Here is a 22,545-nt window from a genome sequence, read left to right as displayed (position 1 = left end):
ATGTTACAGTAACTTGAAGGCGTTGGCTGTTGGCTTTTGTGGATTCTCCATTTTAGGGCCCCACCATGACCCTAACTCAGTCCATTTCTGTTTGATCTACAAATGTTCTTTTCAAAAGGTTTTAGATCCTATTATACATTTCCTCATTCTCTGTATATTTCTCAGTTCAAATTCCTGAGAGGGACAATCAGATTAGTGTAACCCCCCAGGTTGCTCCTGGCCACAACATAGATCCCTACTCAGTCTTTTGATTGGCTGCTTTGGATCAGAGGTTCTGTCATTAATGTTCTTAGCCACAAGTAACAGAAAATCTAGCAAAAATTTGTTCAACCAACAAGGACATGTGTTGTCAGTAAACAAGGACTCCGGGAGTTGGGCCGTCCCAAGATTAGTTCAACAGCATGATTCTGTCAGATCTTTGTGGTTCTTTTGGCTTTCCTCTCATGGAAAAAAAAAAAAAAAAAAAAAAAAAAAAAAAAAAAAATGGCAGGGGCAAAGAAATCTTTCACTGCATCTTGCAGATTTCCTAGCACCTCTCATTAGATTGTAGGTCATTGTGTGCCCATGATTGGCTTAGAAGCTTAGACCAAAGCAAGATTCATTTCCTGGCCCAGCCTCCCTGAAGCATATGGCCACCTGATATCTGAACAACATTGGAATTCCACTAGCCAAAAAGAGAGGCTACCACAGATGTCCAGCTAGTTGTTTAGATGGTAACATGTAATTTATACTCTCCTGGGGCCGTCTTTTCAAGTAGGGGCCGTAGAGACAGCTTCCCTTAGAAAGGGTAGTGTGAGTGACAGACACAATAATGGATATATCTAAGGCAGGCCATCTTCTTTATCTGTTCTCAAAAAAAATGCCAACAATTTTAAAATGTTATTTTTAAAAAATTGAATACCCACTGCACAGCTGTCTCTGTGCTTTAAAATACAAATGTGTTTTAGAGAAAATGTCTTTTGGCTGCCGTGTTTTTTAAAGAAAGATGAAATTTGGACTAACCTTGATGACTCTGTTTTTTGCCTGTGTTCTCTTTAATTTAGCCTGCTTCTTGGATTCCATGGCAACCTTGGGACTTGCAGCCTATGGATATGGCATCCGATACGAATATGGAATCTTTAATCAGAAGATCCGAGATGGATGGCAGGTATGTGAGCCATCTTTCAAAATTTTGTTATTAAAAATACTTCTCCTTCATAGTATTCTGGGTGATTTATAATGTACAGACAATTAATTTAAAGCTTTTAGTAAAGCATTTATCTGGCATTTAATTGACATCACTGAAAACTATCAGTCTTCCCACTTTGGGATGTGAGTTCCCTAAGAGCAGAGAGCCTACCAATATCATTCAGCACCAGATCCATAAGCACCTCACATAGTACCTGACTCATGAGAATACTCTGAAAATACTTATCATTGACACCTGAATGTGGACCACCTACAACGTATGATGTCTATTCTCTGCAGCGTGCAAGATGGAGGAGTACATTTTTTGACTTATGATCTTCCCCTATAATTCTTGATGGTAGGAAGCATGTTCCCATTTTATAGGTGAGGAAACAGACTTTTTTTTTTAATGTTTATTTATTTTGAGAGAGAGCGAGGTGGGGGGGAGCCGGGGGGGGGGGCAGGGTGGGAGCAGAGAAAGAGAGAGAGAGAGAGAGAGAGAGAGAGAGAATCCCAAGCAGGCTCCTCATTGTCAGCACAGAGCCCCACACAGGATTCCAACTCACAAACCATGAGATCATGACCTGAGCCAAAATCAAGAGTCAGTGCTTAACTGACTCAGCCACCCAGTTGCCCCGAGAAAACTGAGACTCTTAAGTAGCGTTACCTCAGATCACACTGCTGGCAAACATGGGTCTGTATCCCCAGATTTTCTCTACACTCAGTCTTGCCCTCCTTAATATGTTTATCATATAAGATAGATGAGTTCATTGTTCTAATTTTTTATAAGATGCAAGCAGGCAATTTTATAACTATTAAATCAAATAAATCTGGCACATATTTGATACATGGAATTATAGTGCTCCACAGACATGTGCACAAATAGTCCATACAAATGACTCTCATTTGATTTTTATATAACTAAACTGGATTCTTGGGTGCTGATTTCTTTTATCTTTGGTAATTCTTTGAGCCTGCAATCAGCCCTGGTGTGGACAGTCTTTCTGATGCTAAGTGTGATTTAGGCTTTCTCTCTCCCTATCTTTTTCCCCTACACGCACATCATTGACAAAAAGATGCTGAATTTCACTAAATTCAAAAAGCCCACATTCTCAGAGCCCCTCCCACACTTCCATGAGTCAGTCTGAGGACGGAGTGCTCCGAGTTGGATGGCGGGACCTCGGCTGGAGCTAATCCCAGGGGAGAGGAAGGATGAGAATAAGCTTAGTGTCAGCGCCATTCTCTCTTCCTCCCTCAGTATTTTGACACTCTGAGCCAAGGAAGAAGGAACTAAAAGGTTTGCATGTGAGGAGAGAATGCACCAAGGAAAAAGTCTCAGAAAGAGACTATTGGGAACATGTTGAAAGACACACTTCCAAATTTTGTTAAGGACCAGTGTATCTTAGCTGTCCCTAAATAATTTTTTTTTAATGTTTTATTTATTTGAGAGAGAGAGAGAGAGAGAGATGGAGCACAAGCAGGATACACAGAATCTGAAGCAAGCTCCAGGCTCTGAGCTGTCAGTGCAGAGCCCAATGAGGGGCTCAAACTCAAAAACCGTGAGATCATGACCTGAGCCAAAGTCGGTCGCTCAACCGACTGAGCTACCCAGGTGCCCCTTAGCTATCCCTAAAGGAATTAGGAGGCAGCATTGTGTAGAAAAAAAACCATTAAGGCCATAACTGAGATCTAATTTCTAATCTGAACCTAATTGCTACTCATTACACTTATGAGTTGTGTTGCTTTGATTAGGTTCCCTCTGATCCTCAGTTTTCTCACCTATAAAATGGAGATACCAGCTTCATGAAACTATTATGAAGATATCTACAATGTCTGGCACACAAATAGGCACTCAAAAAAATGATAATTTTGGGGCACCTGGGTGGCGCAGTCGGTTAAGCGTCCGACTTCAGCCAGGTCACGATCTCGCGGTTCGTGAGTTCGAGCCCCGCATCGGGCTCTGGGCTGATGGCTCAGAGCCTGGAGCCTGTTTCCGATTCTGTGTCTCCCTCTCTCTCTGCCCCTCCCCCGTTCATGCTCTGTCTCTCTCTGTCCCAAAAATAAATAAACGTTGAAAAAAAAAAAAATTTTTTTAAAAAAAGTGATAATTTTGCCTAAGAAAAAGAGGATAATTTAACAAATTGTGGTATTGTATAATATTAATATAGTTATTAATATATTTTGATTAATTTTAATAAAATGGGAGATTATTTATGTTAGTTGAAAAAAGGAGGTGTGGAATCATATGGATTTTCAAAAGAAGCCAAAAAGATAAAGAAAAAATACTAGGAAAAAATACATCAAAGCTTCAACAGTGGTTATCTCTGGGAGATACGATTACAGGTCACTTTTAGTACCCTACATTCGCTCTTCAATATGACTCATATTTCACAAGACGTGTGTATTTTATAATCATAAAAGTTAGAAAACAAAATAATAGGCTCCCTTCCACAGTGAAGTAATCTAGAGTTACACTGTGAGAGGCCTAGTTTAACAGGCATTTCTAGCGTGACCAACATTTTGATACAACCCGACCAAGCAATACATAGTATCCAGTCTCAGTCTTTGAAAATATGTGTGGCATGCATTATACCTCAGAATAAGGATTTCCTTTCTTACCTCTTTACTGTTCTGTGGACAATTTAAGAGAAACTCAGCACATCAGTCTCAAAAATTTTTTTTTCAAGTGCCTTTTCCCCAGGATTTTATGTAAGTTCACTGTTTTAAAACCATACCTACTACCTTTGCTACTTTTTTTTTTTTAAGTTTTTATTAGGTGTTCTTTTTTTTTATTATATGAAATTTATTGTCAAATTAGTTTCCATACAACACCCACTGCTCATCCCAAAAGATGCCCTCTTCAATGTACCTTTGCTGCTTTTAAATGGCCTTTATTCTAGGACACGTTCCCTTTCTCTCCTATCAGATCCAGGAAGCTTATATTTCTAGTGTTCATGAGAAAGAGACACTACATGACTTTTGCAAGTCTCCAAAGCTGACCTTGCTAGCCGTCATCACTACTCTCACTATGACTTGAAACTGAGTCAGAAAAACTCATAATTATATTTACCATATCCATTGTTTACTGTGATGGGATTTTAAAGGGCAAACATAAAATACATCGTACCATTAAAAAAAGAGGCTATTTCTATTAAAAAAAAAAAAAAAAGTATCTTCCAGGAAAGCCTATCTTTTGAAGGTATGGGCATGCCCCCACACACATCAGCCACATCATTGCTCCTGCAGTGGAGAAGGCTGAAGAAAATGGCACACACTGGGAAGATTTTTAAAGGTTAATGAACTTCTAGTTTTTGACGTCTCTTCAAGGAACATTTGCAGTACTAAAGTGTTCATTGTGAATACCCTAAAGAAAATAATTTGATTTATTGATTTATTTTTATTTTAGAAAGAGAAAGAAAGTACAAGAGCAGGGGAGAGGAGCTGAGGGAGAGAGAGAGAGACAGATAGAGAAAGAAATCTTCAGCAGGCTCCATGCTCAGTGTGGAGACCCTAGAGGGACTGTCCCACAACCCTGGGATCATGACCTGAGCCAAAATCAAGAGTCAGACACGCTCAACCACCCAAGCCACCCAGAAACCCCAGGAAAGTAATTTTATTGCCAAAATTCTTGACTTACCTTAACCTCTAATGGGGATCATTGAAACTTTATCAGTAATAGTCTTGAATGAAAATAATTGGCCCCTGGGAGGAAGGAGGGAAAGACAATTGGAACAGCCTCACATTAAAGTTTAACAGTCCCATACCAAAGCTCAGAGTAGAAAGATGCTCACAGTAGGTATCTCAGAGTTGAATCAACCCTTCTCTCTCTCGCACAATTCACATTGCCCAGCAAGATTCTAGTTACCACTGTTGAATTTGCGGTGCCCCCATAAACAGGTTTCAATTTATTGTACCATCAGAAAACAAAGTTTGTTGGCTCACTAGTTCTTCATGTCCCACGTGTCCCAGTCGACGGGGAAAGCCTTTCTTACAATTCAGTCACTAACAGAGCTCCCTGAGCTGACCTCTGCTCCCATGCTGGCTGGAACACAGAAGCCATTGCGTCATTCCTCTAGGAAGATGCCAAGTCGAGGCTGTGCCCCCTCCTCACCACCCCACCCCCTGACAGGAGCACCGCTCCTTCCTCCACAGGCCCACACTTTCTTTGTCTCCGCTCTCTTTGATCCCACGTGTTCAGATCCAGCAGCCCACTTGGATGTAAATGAAAGCTCTTCTATCTTGCCCCTGCCCTTCACATGACTCAGCATGTCAGTGCGTTCAGGGGTCACTGGCTACATGGAAATCTAAATTTACAGACCAGTTTGTTGATTCATTGGAAGAAAGCAAGGTAGAGGTTTATCACCATTCTGCAGCTTCTGAGGGTTTAGTGGGGGTGGTGGCCGCAGTTCCCCTTTTCTCCTCTGATCTGTTCAGACCAGCCTGTGCTTATGAAATGTTGGCCAATTTACCTTAAAAACAAGATTTGTGAAATTGAGGGAATAATTAACCGGTTCCTTACCAAATCAGGAAGAGGTTCGAGACAAAGAACAGCAAGCCAGGAGTTCTGTCTTCCTACATAACTTGTTAACCCAGTGGAGTTGAAATCAGCCATTATTCAGGGAAAAATTAAAAAGACCAACATTTGATGGCATTACGAGTAATCTGCTGACTGGTGCCTTGTCACCTCATATTCTCTCAAAAAAGCAAATGCAGCCTCTGACTTGCTCAGCAGTGGGCCATGGTGACGAGCCCAGAGTTCATCTCTTCCGAGAGCATTTCACGCTGCTTGAGGGCAAAACGATATGATCCTGCTGCATTTCTCAGCAGAAGATACATTGTCAGCTCTCCTATACACAGATTTTTGAAGAAAGCTGTTTCTGCCTCATTGTCCCATTTTGTTTAATGCCTTCAGGTGGGTTTTACAACTGTCTCCAGTGCTGAAATGAGGTTTCTTCCTGTTACAGGAAGCAGTGTTCACACTGACCAGTGTTTGAAAACCCCCAACCTGCCCTTGCCTAAATGCAGCATAAAGTGTTTTGTAAGTCAGGATGTTTTGATCCTTTGTGGATATGTTCATTTATTTGTGTAGCGTTTCTAGCTATCAACACAAGCTAATGGACTCTAACTTAACCAGCTTATCAGCTGCTAAAATTCAGCTGTTTCCTTGTTAAATTTTTACTTCATTTTTTGATATTCTCTTCTGACTAGAATAAGCGGAAGTCTAAATTCTGAGTTGCAGTTACTGACTTTGTATCACCACATAGCTCCTGGTTGCACCATGGAGCCCCAGGACACATGTTAAAAATGCAGAATTTCAGGGGCGCCTGGGTCACTCATTCGGTTGAGTGTCCAACATCAGTTCAGGTCATGATCTCGAGGTCCGTGAGTTCGAGCCCAGTGGAGCTGACAGCTCAGAGCCTGGAGCCTGCTTCAGATTCTGTTCTCCCTCTCTCTCTGCCCCTCCCCCACTCATGCTCTGTTTCCCTCTCTGTCAAAAGTAAATAAACATTAAAAACATTTTTTTTTAATGCAGAATTTCAGGGGCATCTGGGTGGCTCAGCCAGTTGAGCATCTGACTTTGGCTCAGGTCATGATCACAGTTCGTGGGTTCAAGCCCTGCATCGGGCTGTGTGCTGACAGCTCAGAGTCTGGAGCCTGCTTTGGATTCTGTGTCTCCCTCTCTGCCCCTCCCCTGCTTGTGCTCTGTTTCTCTCTCTCTCTCTCTCTCTCTCTCTCTCTCTCTCAAATATAAATAAATGTTAAAAGTTTTAAAAAATATTTAAGTGCAGAGTTTTTTTTTTTTTTTAATTTTTTTAAACGTTTACTTATTTTTGAGACAGAGAAAGACAGAGCATGAACGGGAGAGGGTCATAGAGAGAGGGAGACACAGAATCTGAAACAGGTTCCAGGCTCTGAGCTGTCAGCACAGAGCCTGACATGGGGCTCGAACTCACAGACCGCGAGATCATGACCTGAGCTGAAGTTGGATGCTTAACCGACTGAGCCACCCAGGCGCCCCTTAGGTGCAGAATTTTAGACCTCCTCCCAGACTGACTGAGAATCTGCATTTTGACAAGGTTTGATTAGCTGATTAGCTCAAACCTAGCTCCAGCCTTCCCTAGGCTTCACCCTACATGTGGTGCATCTTGCCTCTAGGGTCTCTCTCACGCCCAGATCTACTACCTGCGGATGTTGTTTCTATGAGTCCCCTTTTGATTCACCATTATACACGTACTTAGTATTAATGGGTAGCTTACTGGCTTTCTTGATATAAAGTCATAGTCAATGTTTGAATAAATGAATGTGTATTTTCTTGTCTATCTGTTGACATCAGTGTTTTGCCTAATACCTGAAAAGATACTGTATTTCTTTTTCTCTACAGTGTGCCTGGGGTAGGCATTGAACTTGTATTTAGGTGAGAGTCATGAAATATCCAGCAGTCTGTCATAATTCATAAGCAAAATCTTCTTAAAATAAAGCTATATATTCTAAGAGGGGAAGGTGAGGAATCAAATAGGTAAAATATCAATATTTGGGGTAATCTCTTTGACGAGTACTTTACACTAAAATCCCTTACCCCTTCCTTTCTTGTGAAAACACAACTAAATTTTTTAATATATATATAGTATTTTAAAGGTTTCATTAATGATATCTTTACCTTAAGAATACATCCCCCCTCTCCAATGTGTTTTTTCTTGTTTGGGCATGTGTGTTGCAAACCAAAATTAATTTGATGTGCATACATACATGTCCATACATGATTTAAAATCATACAAATTATGATTTTAAAATTTTTTATAAAAAATGTGTTGTTATAAATTAACATAAACACATGGGGAAATGTTGAAATTGTCAAAAAATTCTTTACGTATTAGTAGATGTTATTTTCAAAATGAACCATAATTAATAGTTCATTATCAGATCATAATTATGAAAGGATTAAATTAAACAAAGACTACAGAATGTAATAGTGTCTTATACCTATATTGAAATAAGCTTTCTTAAGAGAATTTTCTATTAGTAGTATTGGTTTTTTTTTTTTATTTTATTAATTGTATTTATTTTTGAGATCACGAGCAAGTGGCGGGGGGGAGGGGGACAGAGAGCGAGAAGGAATCCCAAGCGGCCTCCTCAATGTCAGTGCAGAGCCCAGTGTGAGGCGTGAACTCACGAACCGTGAGATCATGACCTGAACCTAAATCAAGAGTCAGATGCTTAACCAACTGAGCCACCCAGGCTCATACTACTCTATGAGTAGTATTTCTTAACTGATTCTGGGTATTCTAGGCAAAAGAATCTTGACAGAAACCATCATCTAGGACCCATCAGGTCCAGGTATCCAGTTATAAACATTCCTGGATGGCCTCCCTCTATCCCTCAAGCTGGACAATTGTATTTACAGATATTAAGACACAGGCTCTGGAACCTGCAGACCTAAGGTCAAATCTCAGCTGTACCATTTACCATCTGTGTGACAGATGTTATAATTTCCTCCTCTTTAAAAAAGGAAACATAGGGGTACCTGGGTGGCTCGGTCGGTTGGACGTCTGACTCAGGTCATGATCTCTCTGTGGGTTTGAGTCCCGCATTTGGGCTGTACTGACAGCTCAGGGCCTGCGGGTGCTTCAGATTCTGTGTCTCCCTCTCTCTCTGCCCCTCCCCTGCTCTGTCTCTGTCTCTGTGTCTCTCTCTTAAAAATAAATAAATATAAAAATAAAAAAGGAAACATCATAGTTCCATCCTATAGAGTTATGCTATGAGGATTAAATGTTATGTATTAACAAGTATTATTGTTGTTAATTTAGGTAATACATTATTGTAATGTATTACCTAAATTATTGTAATACATTAACAAAGGTGAATTGAGTTTGACAGTTCTTTCTTACGAAAAGTATTCTTGCATTGATTTAGTCAAAGATATTTTTGATTTGATATAATTGAAGGTCCACATCTCCTGAAAAATAAATTATTTTTCAATTTTTTTAATGTTTACTTATTAAACATTAAATAAATGCCACCCAGGCATCCCTCCTGAAAAATAAATTCTAAGCCATGTCCTTTTTGCAGGTAGAAGAGGCAGATGATTGGCTCAGGCATGGAAACCCCTGGGAGAAAGCCCGTCCTGAATTCATGCTGCCTGTGCACTTCTATGGAAAAGTAGAGCACACCAAGACTGGCACCAAATGGATCGACACCCAGGTATTCAGAGTGTCCTCATGCTGAATATTTTGTACTGTATAGCACAGTGGATATATAGCATAAAGTATAATATGTATATGATACTGATATAGTACATTGTGTTTTGAATAATTGAAGAGTATATTTTTACAAATAAATCCATTACTCCTCTTATTGAACCCACTCATTTTGGAAACAAGGGAGCTGAGACCAAGAGAGAAGTGATTTCCTCAAGATCAAGTAACTTATCAGGGTCATTTTGCAATCAGCTTCATCAGAGATTAATTGATTCTGTAATCCTAGCATGCCTAGCTCTCCAGTTTTATAAAAAGTTTTTGATGCCAAGACTAAATAAATGTAAATGTCATTCCTCACCTCATTGCCATACATTTACTCGCTACTTCTCAGGGGTAAATATTTTAAAACTAAAGTATTTATTACGGGTGCCCGGGTGTCTCAGTCAGTTAAAGCATCCGACTTCAGCTCCGGTCATGATCTCATGGCTTGTGGGTTCAAGCCCCATGTCAAGCTCTATGCTGACAGCTCAGAGCCTGGAGCCTGCTTTGAATTCTGTGTGCGTCTCTCTCTCTGCCCCTCCCCTGCTCACGCTCTGTCTCTTTCTCTCTCTCTCAAAATTAAATAAAACATTAAAAAAAATTTTTTTAAACTAAAGTATTTAGAGGAATGCCAACATTTATATGTTAAGAAAAATAATACAAAATTTTACAAATTGTTATTTTGTGCAAAATCACTTCTAGAAAAATAATGCTGGTGTCGATCCAAGCGTACTTAATTCATGGATGGATATGGAGCATTACCTTGTTGCTGACCAGTTCACTTCTCAGCACCCCCAGTGGTGGTTTGTGCTTTGCTGTCTTCTTACTTCCTGATAAATAACCCCTATTACAAGACTGCATTGTCTAATCTTTGGAGGCTCCATTTGAGATATTTGCTTAATAAATATGGTCTCAGGCTGGGAACGATGTGTCACTAGCCATTCTTTAAAAGCTTAAAGGAAATGGTAAAGACCAAGTAGATATTTTTATTTAGCAAAACTGTGAATGAAGTTCAGTATTGTAATGCTAAATTCAGATGGTTTGTGGATTATTCTCCATGAATAAAAGCTTTATTTTATTTTAGAAGAACCAACACCCATTTTATAGTTGACTTTTTAAACTGATAATTTATTCTGCTAATCCATGTAGAGCTATTTGCAGTTCAGAAAAATAAGACTATTTAAAAATGATTTTTCTATCTGAGGATGAATTTCTTCAACATATGAAATAGATTAGAAACTAAAATAGGTCATTATAGCATAATGGTATAAGGGATAAACTAATACTATAATTTCAAGATAAGTTTCTCTTTTTCTAAATTTAGTTGAACAATAGAATACAATCTAAATTGAAGTTGGTTACACATGTGATCAGGAGAGCTGCAAACAAATCAATCATTAATATGCCTAAAGAATTCACACACGTATTTGGTATTAAACTAGCAAGTATTTGGTATACGTTTTGGTGTCTAAAAACTTCCAGTGACTTCTGACCTGTTCAAATGTATGTAGTTAGCACAATCAATCCTGAAGCATTCTGTTTACACCAGGTCCCACTGTTGAGCTACCTTGTATTTACAGAGCACCTCTAAGCATTTTCATAATATATCCAGACATTCAATTAGGAAGAATCTATTTTTCTGCGCCCACAAAGGCAAGGTTATGGGGCAGGTGTAATATAAGGTGAGTTGGCCCAAACTGTGCAGCACTTTATGGATTTATGGAAGCCATCACCCAAATCAGCCCCAGGTCTGTAGCTGGTGAGGTCAGAGAGCATGAGGACAGGCGTGGTATACACATGCTGTGGACAGCTTCCAGGAAACTGAGCAATCCATTTCACATGTGTGTCAGCACTGGTCCTCTGGGAAGCAGACGCCAGAGAGAATTAGAAGTACAAGTGACATATTGGGGCACTTGCTAATAGTGACAGAGAGGAGGGGGCAGTTGGAGGAGGTGTGGCACCTGTGAAGAGAAAAGGGAAAAGAAGGAGGATCCTCAGGAAGAGCTCAGGTGGCTGTGTATTTCAGAGCGAGCAGCCAGGCTGGTGGGGCCTGAGATTAAAGATTGCTCTTGAGCCAAGTCCTAGCTCTCAAGCTCCGACATGATGGAAGCATCCCTAGGAAAGCACGGCCTCAGCGGCTCAAGCTCCCAGGTGGCAAGTTCTGCCTAAAGTTCTCTGAAGGGATATCTGAGTGTAGTTCCACAGCTGCCTCAATTACACTTCAAGGATCAGAGGACAAATCCTGTTTCAACCCAGATTCACTCCCATTCTGTAAACAACTTTTCCTGATGGATCACAATGTACTTTACAAATCTCCAGAGATCTGTCTTTCCTGGTAAAAGGTATTTAAAGGAGGGTGATTTATTACTTCGAGGTCCTGGTATTCATGGAAGCATGATTGAATATATGTGATTGATACAGATTATATGGCTTCATTCACTCATAACTCACATTAAAGAGCTTTGTGTTTTGGTTTCACCCCTACCATTGACTGTGACTATGGGCAAGTCACTTCTCTCTCAGCCTCATTCCTGTCATGTCCAAAAAGAGTGTGTTGCACTAAGTGATCTCTAGCACCTTCAGTCCAGTCAGTCCATCATTGCCTTTCTTTTTTTGTTTTAATATGAAATTAATTGTCAAATTAGTTTCCATACAACACCCAGTGCTCATCCCAACAGGTGCCCTCCTCAATGCCCATCACCCACTTTTCCCTCCCACCCCCCATCAACCCTCAGTTTATTCTGTTTTTAAGAGTCTCTTATGGTTTGCCTTCCTCCCTCTCTAACTGTCATTACCTTTCCTTAGAGCTTGACTGATGAGTCAGAATAGAAATGAGTCTTTTCCCACATAAATTTTAATTCATGTGAAACACAGTTACCTTCCTGTTCTTCTCAGTCTCAATGACTGCCACAAAGACCGAGCTACCAATTTTCCAAAGCTCACCTCTTAACACCCATCTCAGCTGATCATCAGCTGATTGGTCTCATCACCAAAATAACTCTTCTTCATGCAACTTTGAAAAATCTAGCATAGTATTTTAAACGTCATCTGTAATCTAGCTGCATATGTTTCTGTTCTGTTAATTTTCACCATGTTTGAAATAAGACTATTGAATTACCTACACTAAAATTGCCCTGTTCCTGTTTTTAGTGAATACAGATTCACTTTGTCACTTTGCACATCATATTTTATTATTTTTAGAACAATGGCTTATTCTGAAACATGAAAGATCTGCATCCACATCAAGGCAAGGGACACAAAGGGAAGGCACCATTGGCATGATATGGGGGACCATCAGTCTAGATGGTTCCAGCCACCCAGATTGCTCCAGTGGGAGGAAGCTCCACATGGTTCCTAATAACTTACCCTCCAGCCCTAGGACCCCCATCTTGGTTTAGGCCTCTCACAGTCTGAGTTGGTGATGGAGCCAGGAACAGAATCCCAGTTGCTAACTTCCATCCCATTGTTCAGCCAACGTCCCTACACATGGGAAACTGAGCAGCTGCTTTGGTTTAATCCCACAGGTGGTCCTGGCCCTGCCATATGACACCCCGGTGCCAGGCTATATGAACAACACCGTCAACACCATGCGCCTCTGGTCTGCTCGGGCGCCAAATGACTTTAACCTCAGAGATTGTGAGTACAGACTGGGCTCTCGTGTCTGTGTGTGTATGTTTAATATTTTGATCACAGAAGCAACCAAATCAGCACCAACTCTAAAAGATGGCACAAAACAAAGATATTGGGGAGTGGGGCATAAATGGCTTCTGTATATGTGTGTGTATGCCTGTGTAGTCTTTCTGATTAATAGTATCAAATTGAGCTTGAGAGAACAGTCTTGAGTTTCTGATACAACTCGTAAGTGGCTGAGCAGCCATTTTATGGAGCACATGCAAGGACATTTTTAAAGCAGTCCTTCTGTCTGGCCCTCTTAGACTCTCATGCAAATCACAGCAGGGAGATCTATGGAATTCCTTTTGAACTTTCAGGAATTGTAGAATCCCTACATCCACATGGCACGCAGCAAGCATCAGGTGAGGTCAAGGAGCTTCGATAACAGTGGCCGGCTTATCTGTTTATTCATTTTTCTAACCTTCCCCCCAGTTAACGTTGGAGACTACATTCAGGCTGTGCTGGACCGAAATGTGGCCGAGAACATCTCCCGCGTCCTCTATCCCAATGATAATGTGAGTGGTCAAGCTTGCTTTCCCGGTAGAAACAGAAGCAGCTTATTTCAGAAGTACCCCTTTATAGCCCATAAAGCACATCTTCAATACTGATTTTTTTTCTTCAGTGCACCGTAATCTCTGTCACCTCCTGAATTACTAGATTTCCCTTCCGCTCCCCGCCAAGTAAGGAAAACAAATTTGTACATTTCATGAAATCAGAATTGGTATTTTGCCCTTGACTAGTAACCTCATGACCAGTTGGGAGGTTGTGTATGTGCATTTCAAAACCAAGCCTGGATATAAAAGATGAAGGGAGCACTGGTGAAATACTGCTTCAGTTCCAAACAGAAGTTTCTTCCACAGAGTCAGGAGACCCTGGAAGTTTCCTGCCTGGCCTCTTCCCCTTGCTGACAGGCTCGTCCCAGCCTTCTGCCCTCAGGCAAGGTGGGGTCTGGACCTGGGAGCAGACCCAGAAGCAAACATTTGTTTCTTCTGCCACTAATTCATCCCTTGAAACTTTTTTAAATAGGTGATTATTCCTAATTTTACACTAAAAATAGCTAAAATTAAAAAAAAAATCTTTTTTAAAAAACTTGGAACTGGATCACAGAAGACCACTATGGATTCTCAGTTGATTTAAATATACTTAGCTCTACCTTATATACAGGTGAAATTGTTTTCTTGAAGCTGTAATGATTACTCTTTTATAATAAGTCTCAGGAACAACCAAATTAGTACTGTGCTCTGAAAAATGGCACAAAAGAAGGATTGGAAGACTGGGATATAAATGGTCCTTAAGACCGGGTATCCATTTGGTGTTCCACGATAGTCTCTACAGAGGATTAAGTTTGCCGTAGTATTTTCAGAAACTTTATGGTATAGTTTTTCCTTTGAGAGAAACATTGTGACTTCAGTGCATGTCAGAAAAATCTCTGACCCAAAAGCAAAAAGTGATCTTGTTTTGTGGTCAGTTAATATAAGAATCCTTCCAAGTACTACCTAGCTAAACCCAGCCTCCCGAATTATTTAACTGGAAGGGGCTTAAAATGCATCCTCCAGCTTCAGTAGGGGCCAAACCTAACTTTACTTGGAAGTAATTATCTCTAGCAGTTCACAGAGTATACTAAGTTAGCATGGGATGCAAAGTTAACTAAATTCATTGAGTAAAAGGTAGCTCTCGGGGTCATGCCTGTTTTTAAGCACAAGTTAATAAATCATTTTTGTACTGTAATTACAAGAGCGCACTCATTCTCTCTTCCCAGCTTGGCCATAGCCCTCATCCAGACATTAGTCTCTCTTCCAGGAATCTTGCAACTGTCCTCCCTCTGCTAGCTAGATTTTTTTCCCTTGCTTAAAGCTCTTTAAAGTCTTCTAATCACCTATAAGAAAAGTACAGAATCTTAGATATGCTCCCTAAGTTCCTCAATGATACAGTCATGAGGTGGCTCAGTCGGTTAGGTGTCTGACTCTTGATCTCAGCTCAGGTCGTGATCTCCTTGGTCAGGAGATTTAGCCCCACATCAGGCTCTGAGCTGACAGTGCAGAGACTTCTTGGGATTCTTTCTCACATTCTCTCTCTGCGCCTCTCTCTCTCTCTGTCTCTCAAAATAAAGAAATAACCTTTTAAAAAAATGACACGATCTTGAGTTCTCTGACGCATCCTCCATGGTCTTGCCCTGGTCTGAGGTCTGGCCATGCAGGACTATTTGCTCTGATCTTTCTCACCTCCAAGAGAAGGCTCTTGCAGCTTCTTTCCTCTCAGAATTAGTGTTGGCTGCCTGTGTTCTGAAATTTGATTGGGAGAAGAAAACTTAGAGTCTCAACAATTCAGCACATAAATTTTCACTTAACTCCCTTTCCCCCCATTTTCAGTACAGAGTGGTAACCCTGCTTTCGACTGTACCTGCTTCCCTCCAGCCCAGAGAACCCTGTGTTTCCATCTCCAGAGAATGTCAGCTTCTGTCTGAGTTGGGGAAGGAGATTGCTCAGCTGAGGAAACTGGGGATGAAGTCTGAGGCCAGCTACTTCTTAGGCTTGCAACTAGCCATTTATTTTTCAATGTTTATTTATTTATTTTTGAGAGAAGGAGAGAGAGTGGAGGGAGGGGCAGAGATAGAGGGAGAGAGAATCCCAAGCAGGCTTCATGCTGTCGTGGGATTGGATCTCACAAACCTGTGAGACCATGACCTGAGCCTAAATCAAGAGTTGGACACTTAACCAGCTGAGCCACCCAGGCACCCCCTCACAACTAACCTTTTACTGCATCTTCACCCAACCAGCTGAGCCACCCAGGCACCCCCTCACAACTAACCTTTTACTGCATCTTCAACCCCCACTTCCAAATGCACCCACTGCCGCCAAGTCCAGAGCCTTTAGAGGATTTGGCACATAAATTTAGCTGCTTTTTGGCTCTTCTCCTCTACCAGGTCAAAATTCAGCTTTCCTGGGTCTTCTGGCCCAATTACCACTCATCCATCTATTTTTCAGCTTCAAAAAGTTTGTTACTGTTGTCTTGTCTCCCATTCCTTTCATCCTTTATTTGTATGCCTTCTTTAAGCCCCTTAACTGTCATTTTAATAATGTTTCAGGAAAGAACAAAGTCTAATGCTTGACATTCAACCTGCCATCTTCCACCTTATGTCCTATGAGCTTTAGTCTTGAAGTCCTCTGGGCGGGAGATCCCCCGTCATATTTTGGCCACGCCCACCGGGTGAGCTACTCTCACTCAGTCTCTCTGGCTTGAAGTTTTTTGAAGGAAAGGAGCTACGATTGAAGCAGGAGTACTTTGTGGTGGCTGCTACCTTGCAAGATGTCATCCGACGTTTCAAAGCCTCCAAGTTTGGCTCCACTGACAATGCCAAGACTACATTTGATGCCTTTCCAGACCAGGCAAGTATTTGGTCTGTGAACACAGACGGGGACAACTGAGGGCTCAGGACTTCCTATTAGATTTACAACCCTTTCTCTGCTAAAACATTTGAGTAAGTATGGTAGGCTTAAAGCACCCCACAAAAGGTGGGCATTTTGCTTGGTGCTTTGCACAGACATGCATGAGGATAAGGAAGCAGACACTAGGCCATCTGTCACCTTCACACCGATGCCTTTTCCCCACACAGGTTGCCATCCAGCTGAATGACACACACCCCGCACTGGCCATCCCTGAGCTGATGAGGATTTTTGTGGATATTGAAAAATTGCCCTGGTCCAAGGTCTGGATAGTTTGGCTTCCTTTTCCCTCAATTAACTAGAATATCTGTGGTTCTGAGATTTTGCCAAAAGGTCCTTTTACGATCTCTCAAAATAAGTTACTGTTACTAACTCCCAGTGGTTAAAAATAAGTTTGCCCTGGTGCTAACATCTCTCTCTCCTTACTGCTTTACATGGAGTAAGATTAAGAAATAAATACATTCCTAATGGGACACAGCTCAGTAGTTCAGACTTTTGTTGTGTTTACCCTTATTTCTGCATCTAAAATGATTCTAAATTAAACTCTGCCACCTCAGAACACAGCTAATTGAAAACATTACTTGTTTGTGTTCCTCAGATTTTGCTTATTTTATAAATAAAAGGCATGTTAGGATAGTAGAGAAACCTTATCAGTATATTGTCTTCAGTTTTATCAGACAGTTTTGCAAATAACTGCTTCCCACCGCGCCCCCCCCCCCCCCTTACATATTCCCAGTCTCTGGACCATTCAGGAACCTGGTAGAATTGAGCGTGTCTTACTGGTAGATGAACTGTCCCGTTGCAGACTGGCGGGAGCTTAGGGAATGTCTGGTTTTGTGTGATGGGCCACCTTTCTTGCAGAGGAAAGCTGCTAAGCCCCTCCTTTTCCCGCAGGCATGGGAGATCACCCAGAAGACCTTCGCATACACCAACCACACGGTGCTTCCAGAGGCCCTGGAGCGCTGGCCTGTAGACCTGGTGGAAAAGTTGCTTCCGCGACATTTGCAAATCATTTATGAGATAAATCAGAAGCATTTAGATGTAAGTCATTTTTAGAGATTCATAGCCCTTTTGAGAACGAGGTCTTGAGATGTTAAGGGTAGCTACAGTGTTCCCTCTTACTGAACGGGAGACCCAAACATCTTTCCGTCATTGATACATAAAAAGTATTCAAGTCTGGTGGGGCTTTGTTAAAAGCATCTTTTCGAAAAGACTAAAATGGAGGATGGCATCTCCCTAGGGATAACCCGACCCCTGTCTGTGGGAGTGAAGTTTTGTATTTGCTCCATCAAAGATTTTGTTGGGGAAGTGAACGACATTATCTCACTGTTGCTTTAAACCTGAGTGGCCAGCAAGGCCTTTCTCTTCCTTTGGCCAGAGAATTGCGGCCTTGTTTCCTAAAGATGTCGACCGTCTGAGAAGGATGTCTCTGATTGAAGAGGAAGGAGGCAAACGGATCAACATGGCCCACCTCTGCATTGTGGGCTCCCATGCTGTGAATGGCGTGGCCAAAATTCACTCAGACATCGTGAAGACCCAAGTGTGAGTGTCCATTCCTGTGGTGCTGGGTCTAAAGTTCCTCCGTCAGTGCACTGGTGCTAGTCGATGAGGGCTTGCTTTTGGGGATAACAAAAAGCCCTATCAAAATGTGCAGAAGTATTTTCTTCTACACAAAGTAACATTCACTTAAAAAAGAAAAAAATGCCTTCTTCTCTCAACCTTCCTAGTTCTAGATTTAGAAGAAAAAAAAAAAAACCCACACAACATTATTCTGCTGAAAAGTCTGGTCTATATGTCAGTGCCAGCCAGGAAATCATACGGAGGTGATTCGATGTGGAGTTTTTCTTGTAATTATTTGGAATTGCAAATGGATTTCTATTTCAAATAACAGCCTTAGCTGCTGCCAGCTCCTCCTTCCATCTTTTAATCTTGCAAAGCCTACACTTGGCTTCTTGAATGTAGCAGAAACACACTCTTGCAGCCAGAATCAGTGATGTGTCTCTTCTGTCTCCAGATTCAAGGACTTCAGCGAGCTAGAACCAGACAAGTTTCAGAATAAAACCAATGGGATCACTCCAAGGCGCTGGCTTTTACTCTGCAACCCGGGGCTTGCTGAGTTAATAGCAGAGGTAACCGGGAAGGGGTGCCCTTGCACTTTGTGAACCCAGTCTGCAGCAGGCGGCTACATCAGCCACCAGCATGTGACTTGTGCTGTCCCACAGGCTCTGTGCTTGACTTAATTTTCCACTGTAACCATCTTGAAATTCTTGATTTGTAAAGGAAGGGCCTGCAAATTACATACCTGGCTGACCGTACTCCTATGACACAAAGATGAAAGATGGTAATGCTATTTAGTAAAAGAGAATAACAAAGGCCATATAAGTAGAACCTGGGTTCTGTGTTACCCCGTTTAGGTAGGTTTCCTGTTGTTAACACTTAACGTCACTGAAACTACATTTAAGATACCAGAAAAGTGTTCTTCCCACATGGCCTTGCCAGCCTCTTCTGTGAGTGTGGCCATTCTGCGTACTATGTGTTAGGTCAGCCATCCTTGCTGTAGGCGAGCACAAGCACTCACCGGACTGCCAGAAACTGCTCATTTGGGCTTGACTGCCATCCTGATTAATTAAATCACATCTTCTTTAAACTGAAAGAAAATCGGGGAAGACTACGTGAAAGACTTGAGCCAGCTGACAAAGCTACATAGCTTCGTGGGTGATGACGTCTTTCTCCGAGAACTCTCCAACGTGAAGCAGGTGAGGCTTCCCAGTGTGGATTCTTTTCCATGCCATTTGTTCTGCTCCAGTTTTTATTATGGTTTATTATTGCTCCAGTTTCTAAAAACAGACAACCTGACGCTTTTAAGTCAAAAGGGCTCTGGCATCGTGCACTGTCTCCACAGGAGAACAAGCTGAAGTTTTCCCAGTTCTTGGAGAAGGAGTACAAAGTGAAAATCAACCCATCCTCCATGTTTGATGTGCATGTGAAGAGGATCCATGAGTACAAGCGGCAACTCTTGAACTGCCTGCACGTGGTCACCATGTACAACCGTGAGTCAGCCCTGTGGCCACCACGCCCCCTGGAAGTGGAAGTGACACTCTTGGCTGGCACAGGTCTCGCCTCCCTAGCCATCAACTGCCCTCCGTTCCATCCGCTTCTCATTCTCTTTCAGGTATTAAGAAAGACCCTAAGAAGTTATTCGTGCCCAGAACAGTCATAATTGGTGGCAAAGTAAGTTGATTCTATTCACTGGGGATTTGGGAGCCCTGATCTCTTGCCATTTCTCCACTTGATCATGGCTGCATTCTGTCAGTGTGTTTGACATTCTTCTCCAAGGCTGCCCCAGGATATCACATGGCCAAAATGATCATAAAGCTGATCACTTCAGTGGCAGATGTGGTGAACAATGACCCTATGGTTGGAAGCAAGTTGAAAGTCATCTTCTTGGAGAACTACAGAGTATCTCTTGCTGAAAAAGGTAGTTTCTTCATCACAAATCATGCGGGGCCAGGACATATTCTAGAGAAAGATGACATGATATGGAAAAATGAGGTAGCTGGGCACAGGAAGCCAGTAACTTAGGATAGAAGAATAAGGGCCTAGGCTAAGAGCCTTTAAGGTGATCCAACTCACAACAAGATTGCTGTCCCTAGAGTCAGTATCACTGATTACATTTGCAAGTGCATTTTCCTGCCAGCTAGTCAGAGCTGGGTGCTGGAGGAAGTGACCCTGAGGTTTTGGCAAAGTGTAGACTGTGCACTCCAAAGTAAAGGAAAGGTCTTCCATTCCCAGCTCCAGTTTTGCAATAGAACACCAGTTCCCCAGCCCCTGATAGGCCTCTGGTCACTTCGTGGAATGAAGAAGGGCTGTCATTTGTGTACGTGACAACAAGGAATAAGGACAGACATCAGGCTGCAAAGCATGAGGCTTACCTGTGCTTAGATGGGCACTGATCACGCATGGAGTTCCCACGTGGGGAAAGTCAGGCTGGCAGAAAGCCAACATCCCTTTCTCTACCACTGGGACCTTTGCTTATTTGCATCATGTGCTCACAAAGCACCATCCACCTGCAAATGCCAACTGTGCATTCACCCAAGTCCCAAACTGAAAACAGACCTTTCTCTTTTTGAGGTATTTCTGGGTCCTCTGAAGTTGCTGTTTAACATTGTATGCATAAAGAGAAGAGAGCCAGGTTCCTAGAGATGCAAATGAAGATATAGCTAATCCACAAAGAAGCCTTCAAAGTAAAACAGAGAATTCGTCCTGACCTTTGAAGTCAAAGTGGTCGAAAGGGACCTTCTGGCAATGCTAATTTGTGTGTAAATTAGGCTGAAAGGTCAGAGGCTTGGTGTCTAGCCCCAGGCACACCACAGGTGCTCAGGGCTGAAAGAGGGAAGGAGGAGGTGAGAAGAGGAAGGAATGCAGACAATCCAATTTCCTCTGATTATAAAGGGAGAGTCAGGAGAGGCTGAAATTTCAAGTTCAATAAAGAGAAGTTTTAATATATTTTATAAAGTTATAAAGCAGAAGAAATAAAAATAAAACCATAACAAAAACTGGGAGGAAGAGAAGAGAGAAGAGAAATGTAATGTCAACTTTTATAGCAGAGAGCAGTAGATACTCTTCAGAGTTTCCAGTCCAAGAAAGAGTAGTATAAGCATATAGTTATTTAGCACTGTGGCAATAACCACCCAGATAGCACATCAAAAATGGATAAAGGCAGTTGCCTGAGTCCAGGGGAAGAGTGAGATCCATCCTTCTGTATACCATAGGAATGTTTATTTTGATGTACATGTAGTACTTTAATGATCAAAACAGGCCAGCTAGATAAATGCTCAGATACAATACAAGCGGGTCTAGAGAGACAGAATCACTGATTTTAATACGCCTTGCTTGCAGTCATTCCAGCTACAGATCTGTCGGAGCAGATTTCCACCGCAGGCACTGAAGCCTCAGGGACAGGCAATATGAAATTCATGCTGAATGGGGCCCTGACCATCGGGACTATGGATGGGGCCAACGTGGAAATGGCAGAAGAAGCTGGGGAAGAGAACCTGTTCATCTTTGGCATGAGAGTAGATGATGTGGCTGCTTTGGACAAGAAAGGGTAAGAGAGCAGCTCCTCCTTACTGGGCGGTGCCCTCCACCCCCAGGGGAGTGCCTGCCCACCCAGGTATCCTGTTTACGTTGAGTCACATGAAATGTGGCCACAGAAAATCTCCCATGCATCAGGGGAGCCTCCTGGCCACAGGTTAGTTTTATTAAACGTAGCAAGTGAACATGAAAGGAGCTAAGACACAGGTACATGAGGTCCTTGCTATTAGTTATCAGCCACTGAAGATCTGGGCTTAGTGAGCTGTCATTTCTGCATCTATGATTTTGACTTTGATCAAAAGATGAGCCAGTTCCTAAAATTTTTGCCTATAATTTAAACCACTGAGTGCTCTTTTAAGATTTCAGGGAAATGGACTAAAATGTGGTAGAGGATAGGTATGGATATACAGAAGCACCCATGAATCATACTAGTTTCACTTAATATCTAGATACGTTTATTAATCTGAATTAAAACAAATAAGGAGCTCTGCCCAAAGAAATGATAGGGACCCAAAAATTTGGAGGGTGTTGGATATACTTCCTGGCCCTTAAAAGTGAGTTTCCGCTAAAGAACAACAAATTTGGGGGATCTGTGGGTCCAAAAAGCAACTGGTCCTCTTAACACAATACTTGCTTAGAGCTGTAAAGTCCTTTTGAAATGAATCTTACTGTATTTTACCAGATTAGATTATATTTATTATTTACTATTTTTTGGGTCTCCAGTTATAAGGAACTAATATGGGAAAATTTTCAAGATCTAGTCAAATATTATTTATACCCATGTTCAACTCCATAATGGCTTCTATAAGTGCTAATATTTCTGAGTGCATTTTTTACAGCTAATATAGTATCTAGTGTATCTTTTTTGTTATTGTTGTTTGTTTTTTAATTCCAGTATAGTTACCATACAGTGTTATATTAGTTTCAGGTGTACA

At 41.7% G+C, this 22,545-nt stretch overlaps 1 protein-coding gene across 1 annotated transcript in view; it reads left to right on the top strand.

Moving 5' to 3' along the window:
• The window catches only part of PYGL (glycogen phosphorylase L), a 43,939-nt gene that overhangs the window by 10,354 nt on the left and 11,040 nt on the right, over positions 1-22,545 (top strand). Inside the window, exons 4-17 of the mRNA XM_045450933.1 lie at positions 1,044-1,147; positions 9,235-9,366; positions 12,926-13,037; positions 13,506-13,588; positions 16,316-16,459; positions 16,687-16,779; positions 17,411-17,557; positions 17,895-18,058; positions 18,531-18,645; positions 19,171-19,272; positions 19,419-19,566; positions 19,689-19,747; positions 19,853-19,994; positions 21,416-21,623. Of these exons, the coding sequence (XP_045306889.1) occupies positions 1,044-1,147; positions 9,235-9,366; positions 12,926-13,037; positions 13,506-13,588; positions 16,316-16,459; positions 16,687-16,779; positions 17,411-17,557; positions 17,895-18,058; positions 18,531-18,645; positions 19,171-19,272; positions 19,419-19,566; positions 19,689-19,747; positions 19,853-19,994; positions 21,416-21,623 (1,753 nt within the window). The remainder of the gene's footprint in view (positions 1-1,043; positions 1,148-9,234; positions 9,367-12,925; positions 13,038-13,505; positions 13,589-16,315; positions 16,460-16,686; positions 16,780-17,410; positions 17,558-17,894; positions 18,059-18,530; positions 18,646-19,170; positions 19,273-19,418; positions 19,567-19,688; positions 19,748-19,852; positions 19,995-21,415; positions 21,624-22,545) is intronic.

The sequence above is a fragment of the Leopardus geoffroyi genome, chromosome B3 (genome assembly GCF_018350155.1).
Source record: "Leopardus geoffroyi isolate Oge1 chromosome B3, O.geoffroyi_Oge1_pat1.0, whole genome shotgun sequence".
In the NCBI taxonomy this organism is placed as follows: Eukaryota; Metazoa; Chordata; class Mammalia; order Carnivora; family Felidae; genus Leopardus; species Leopardus geoffroyi.
Note: the sequence above shows the minus strand (reverse complement) of the source record. Positions and strands in the feature narration are given on the sequence as shown.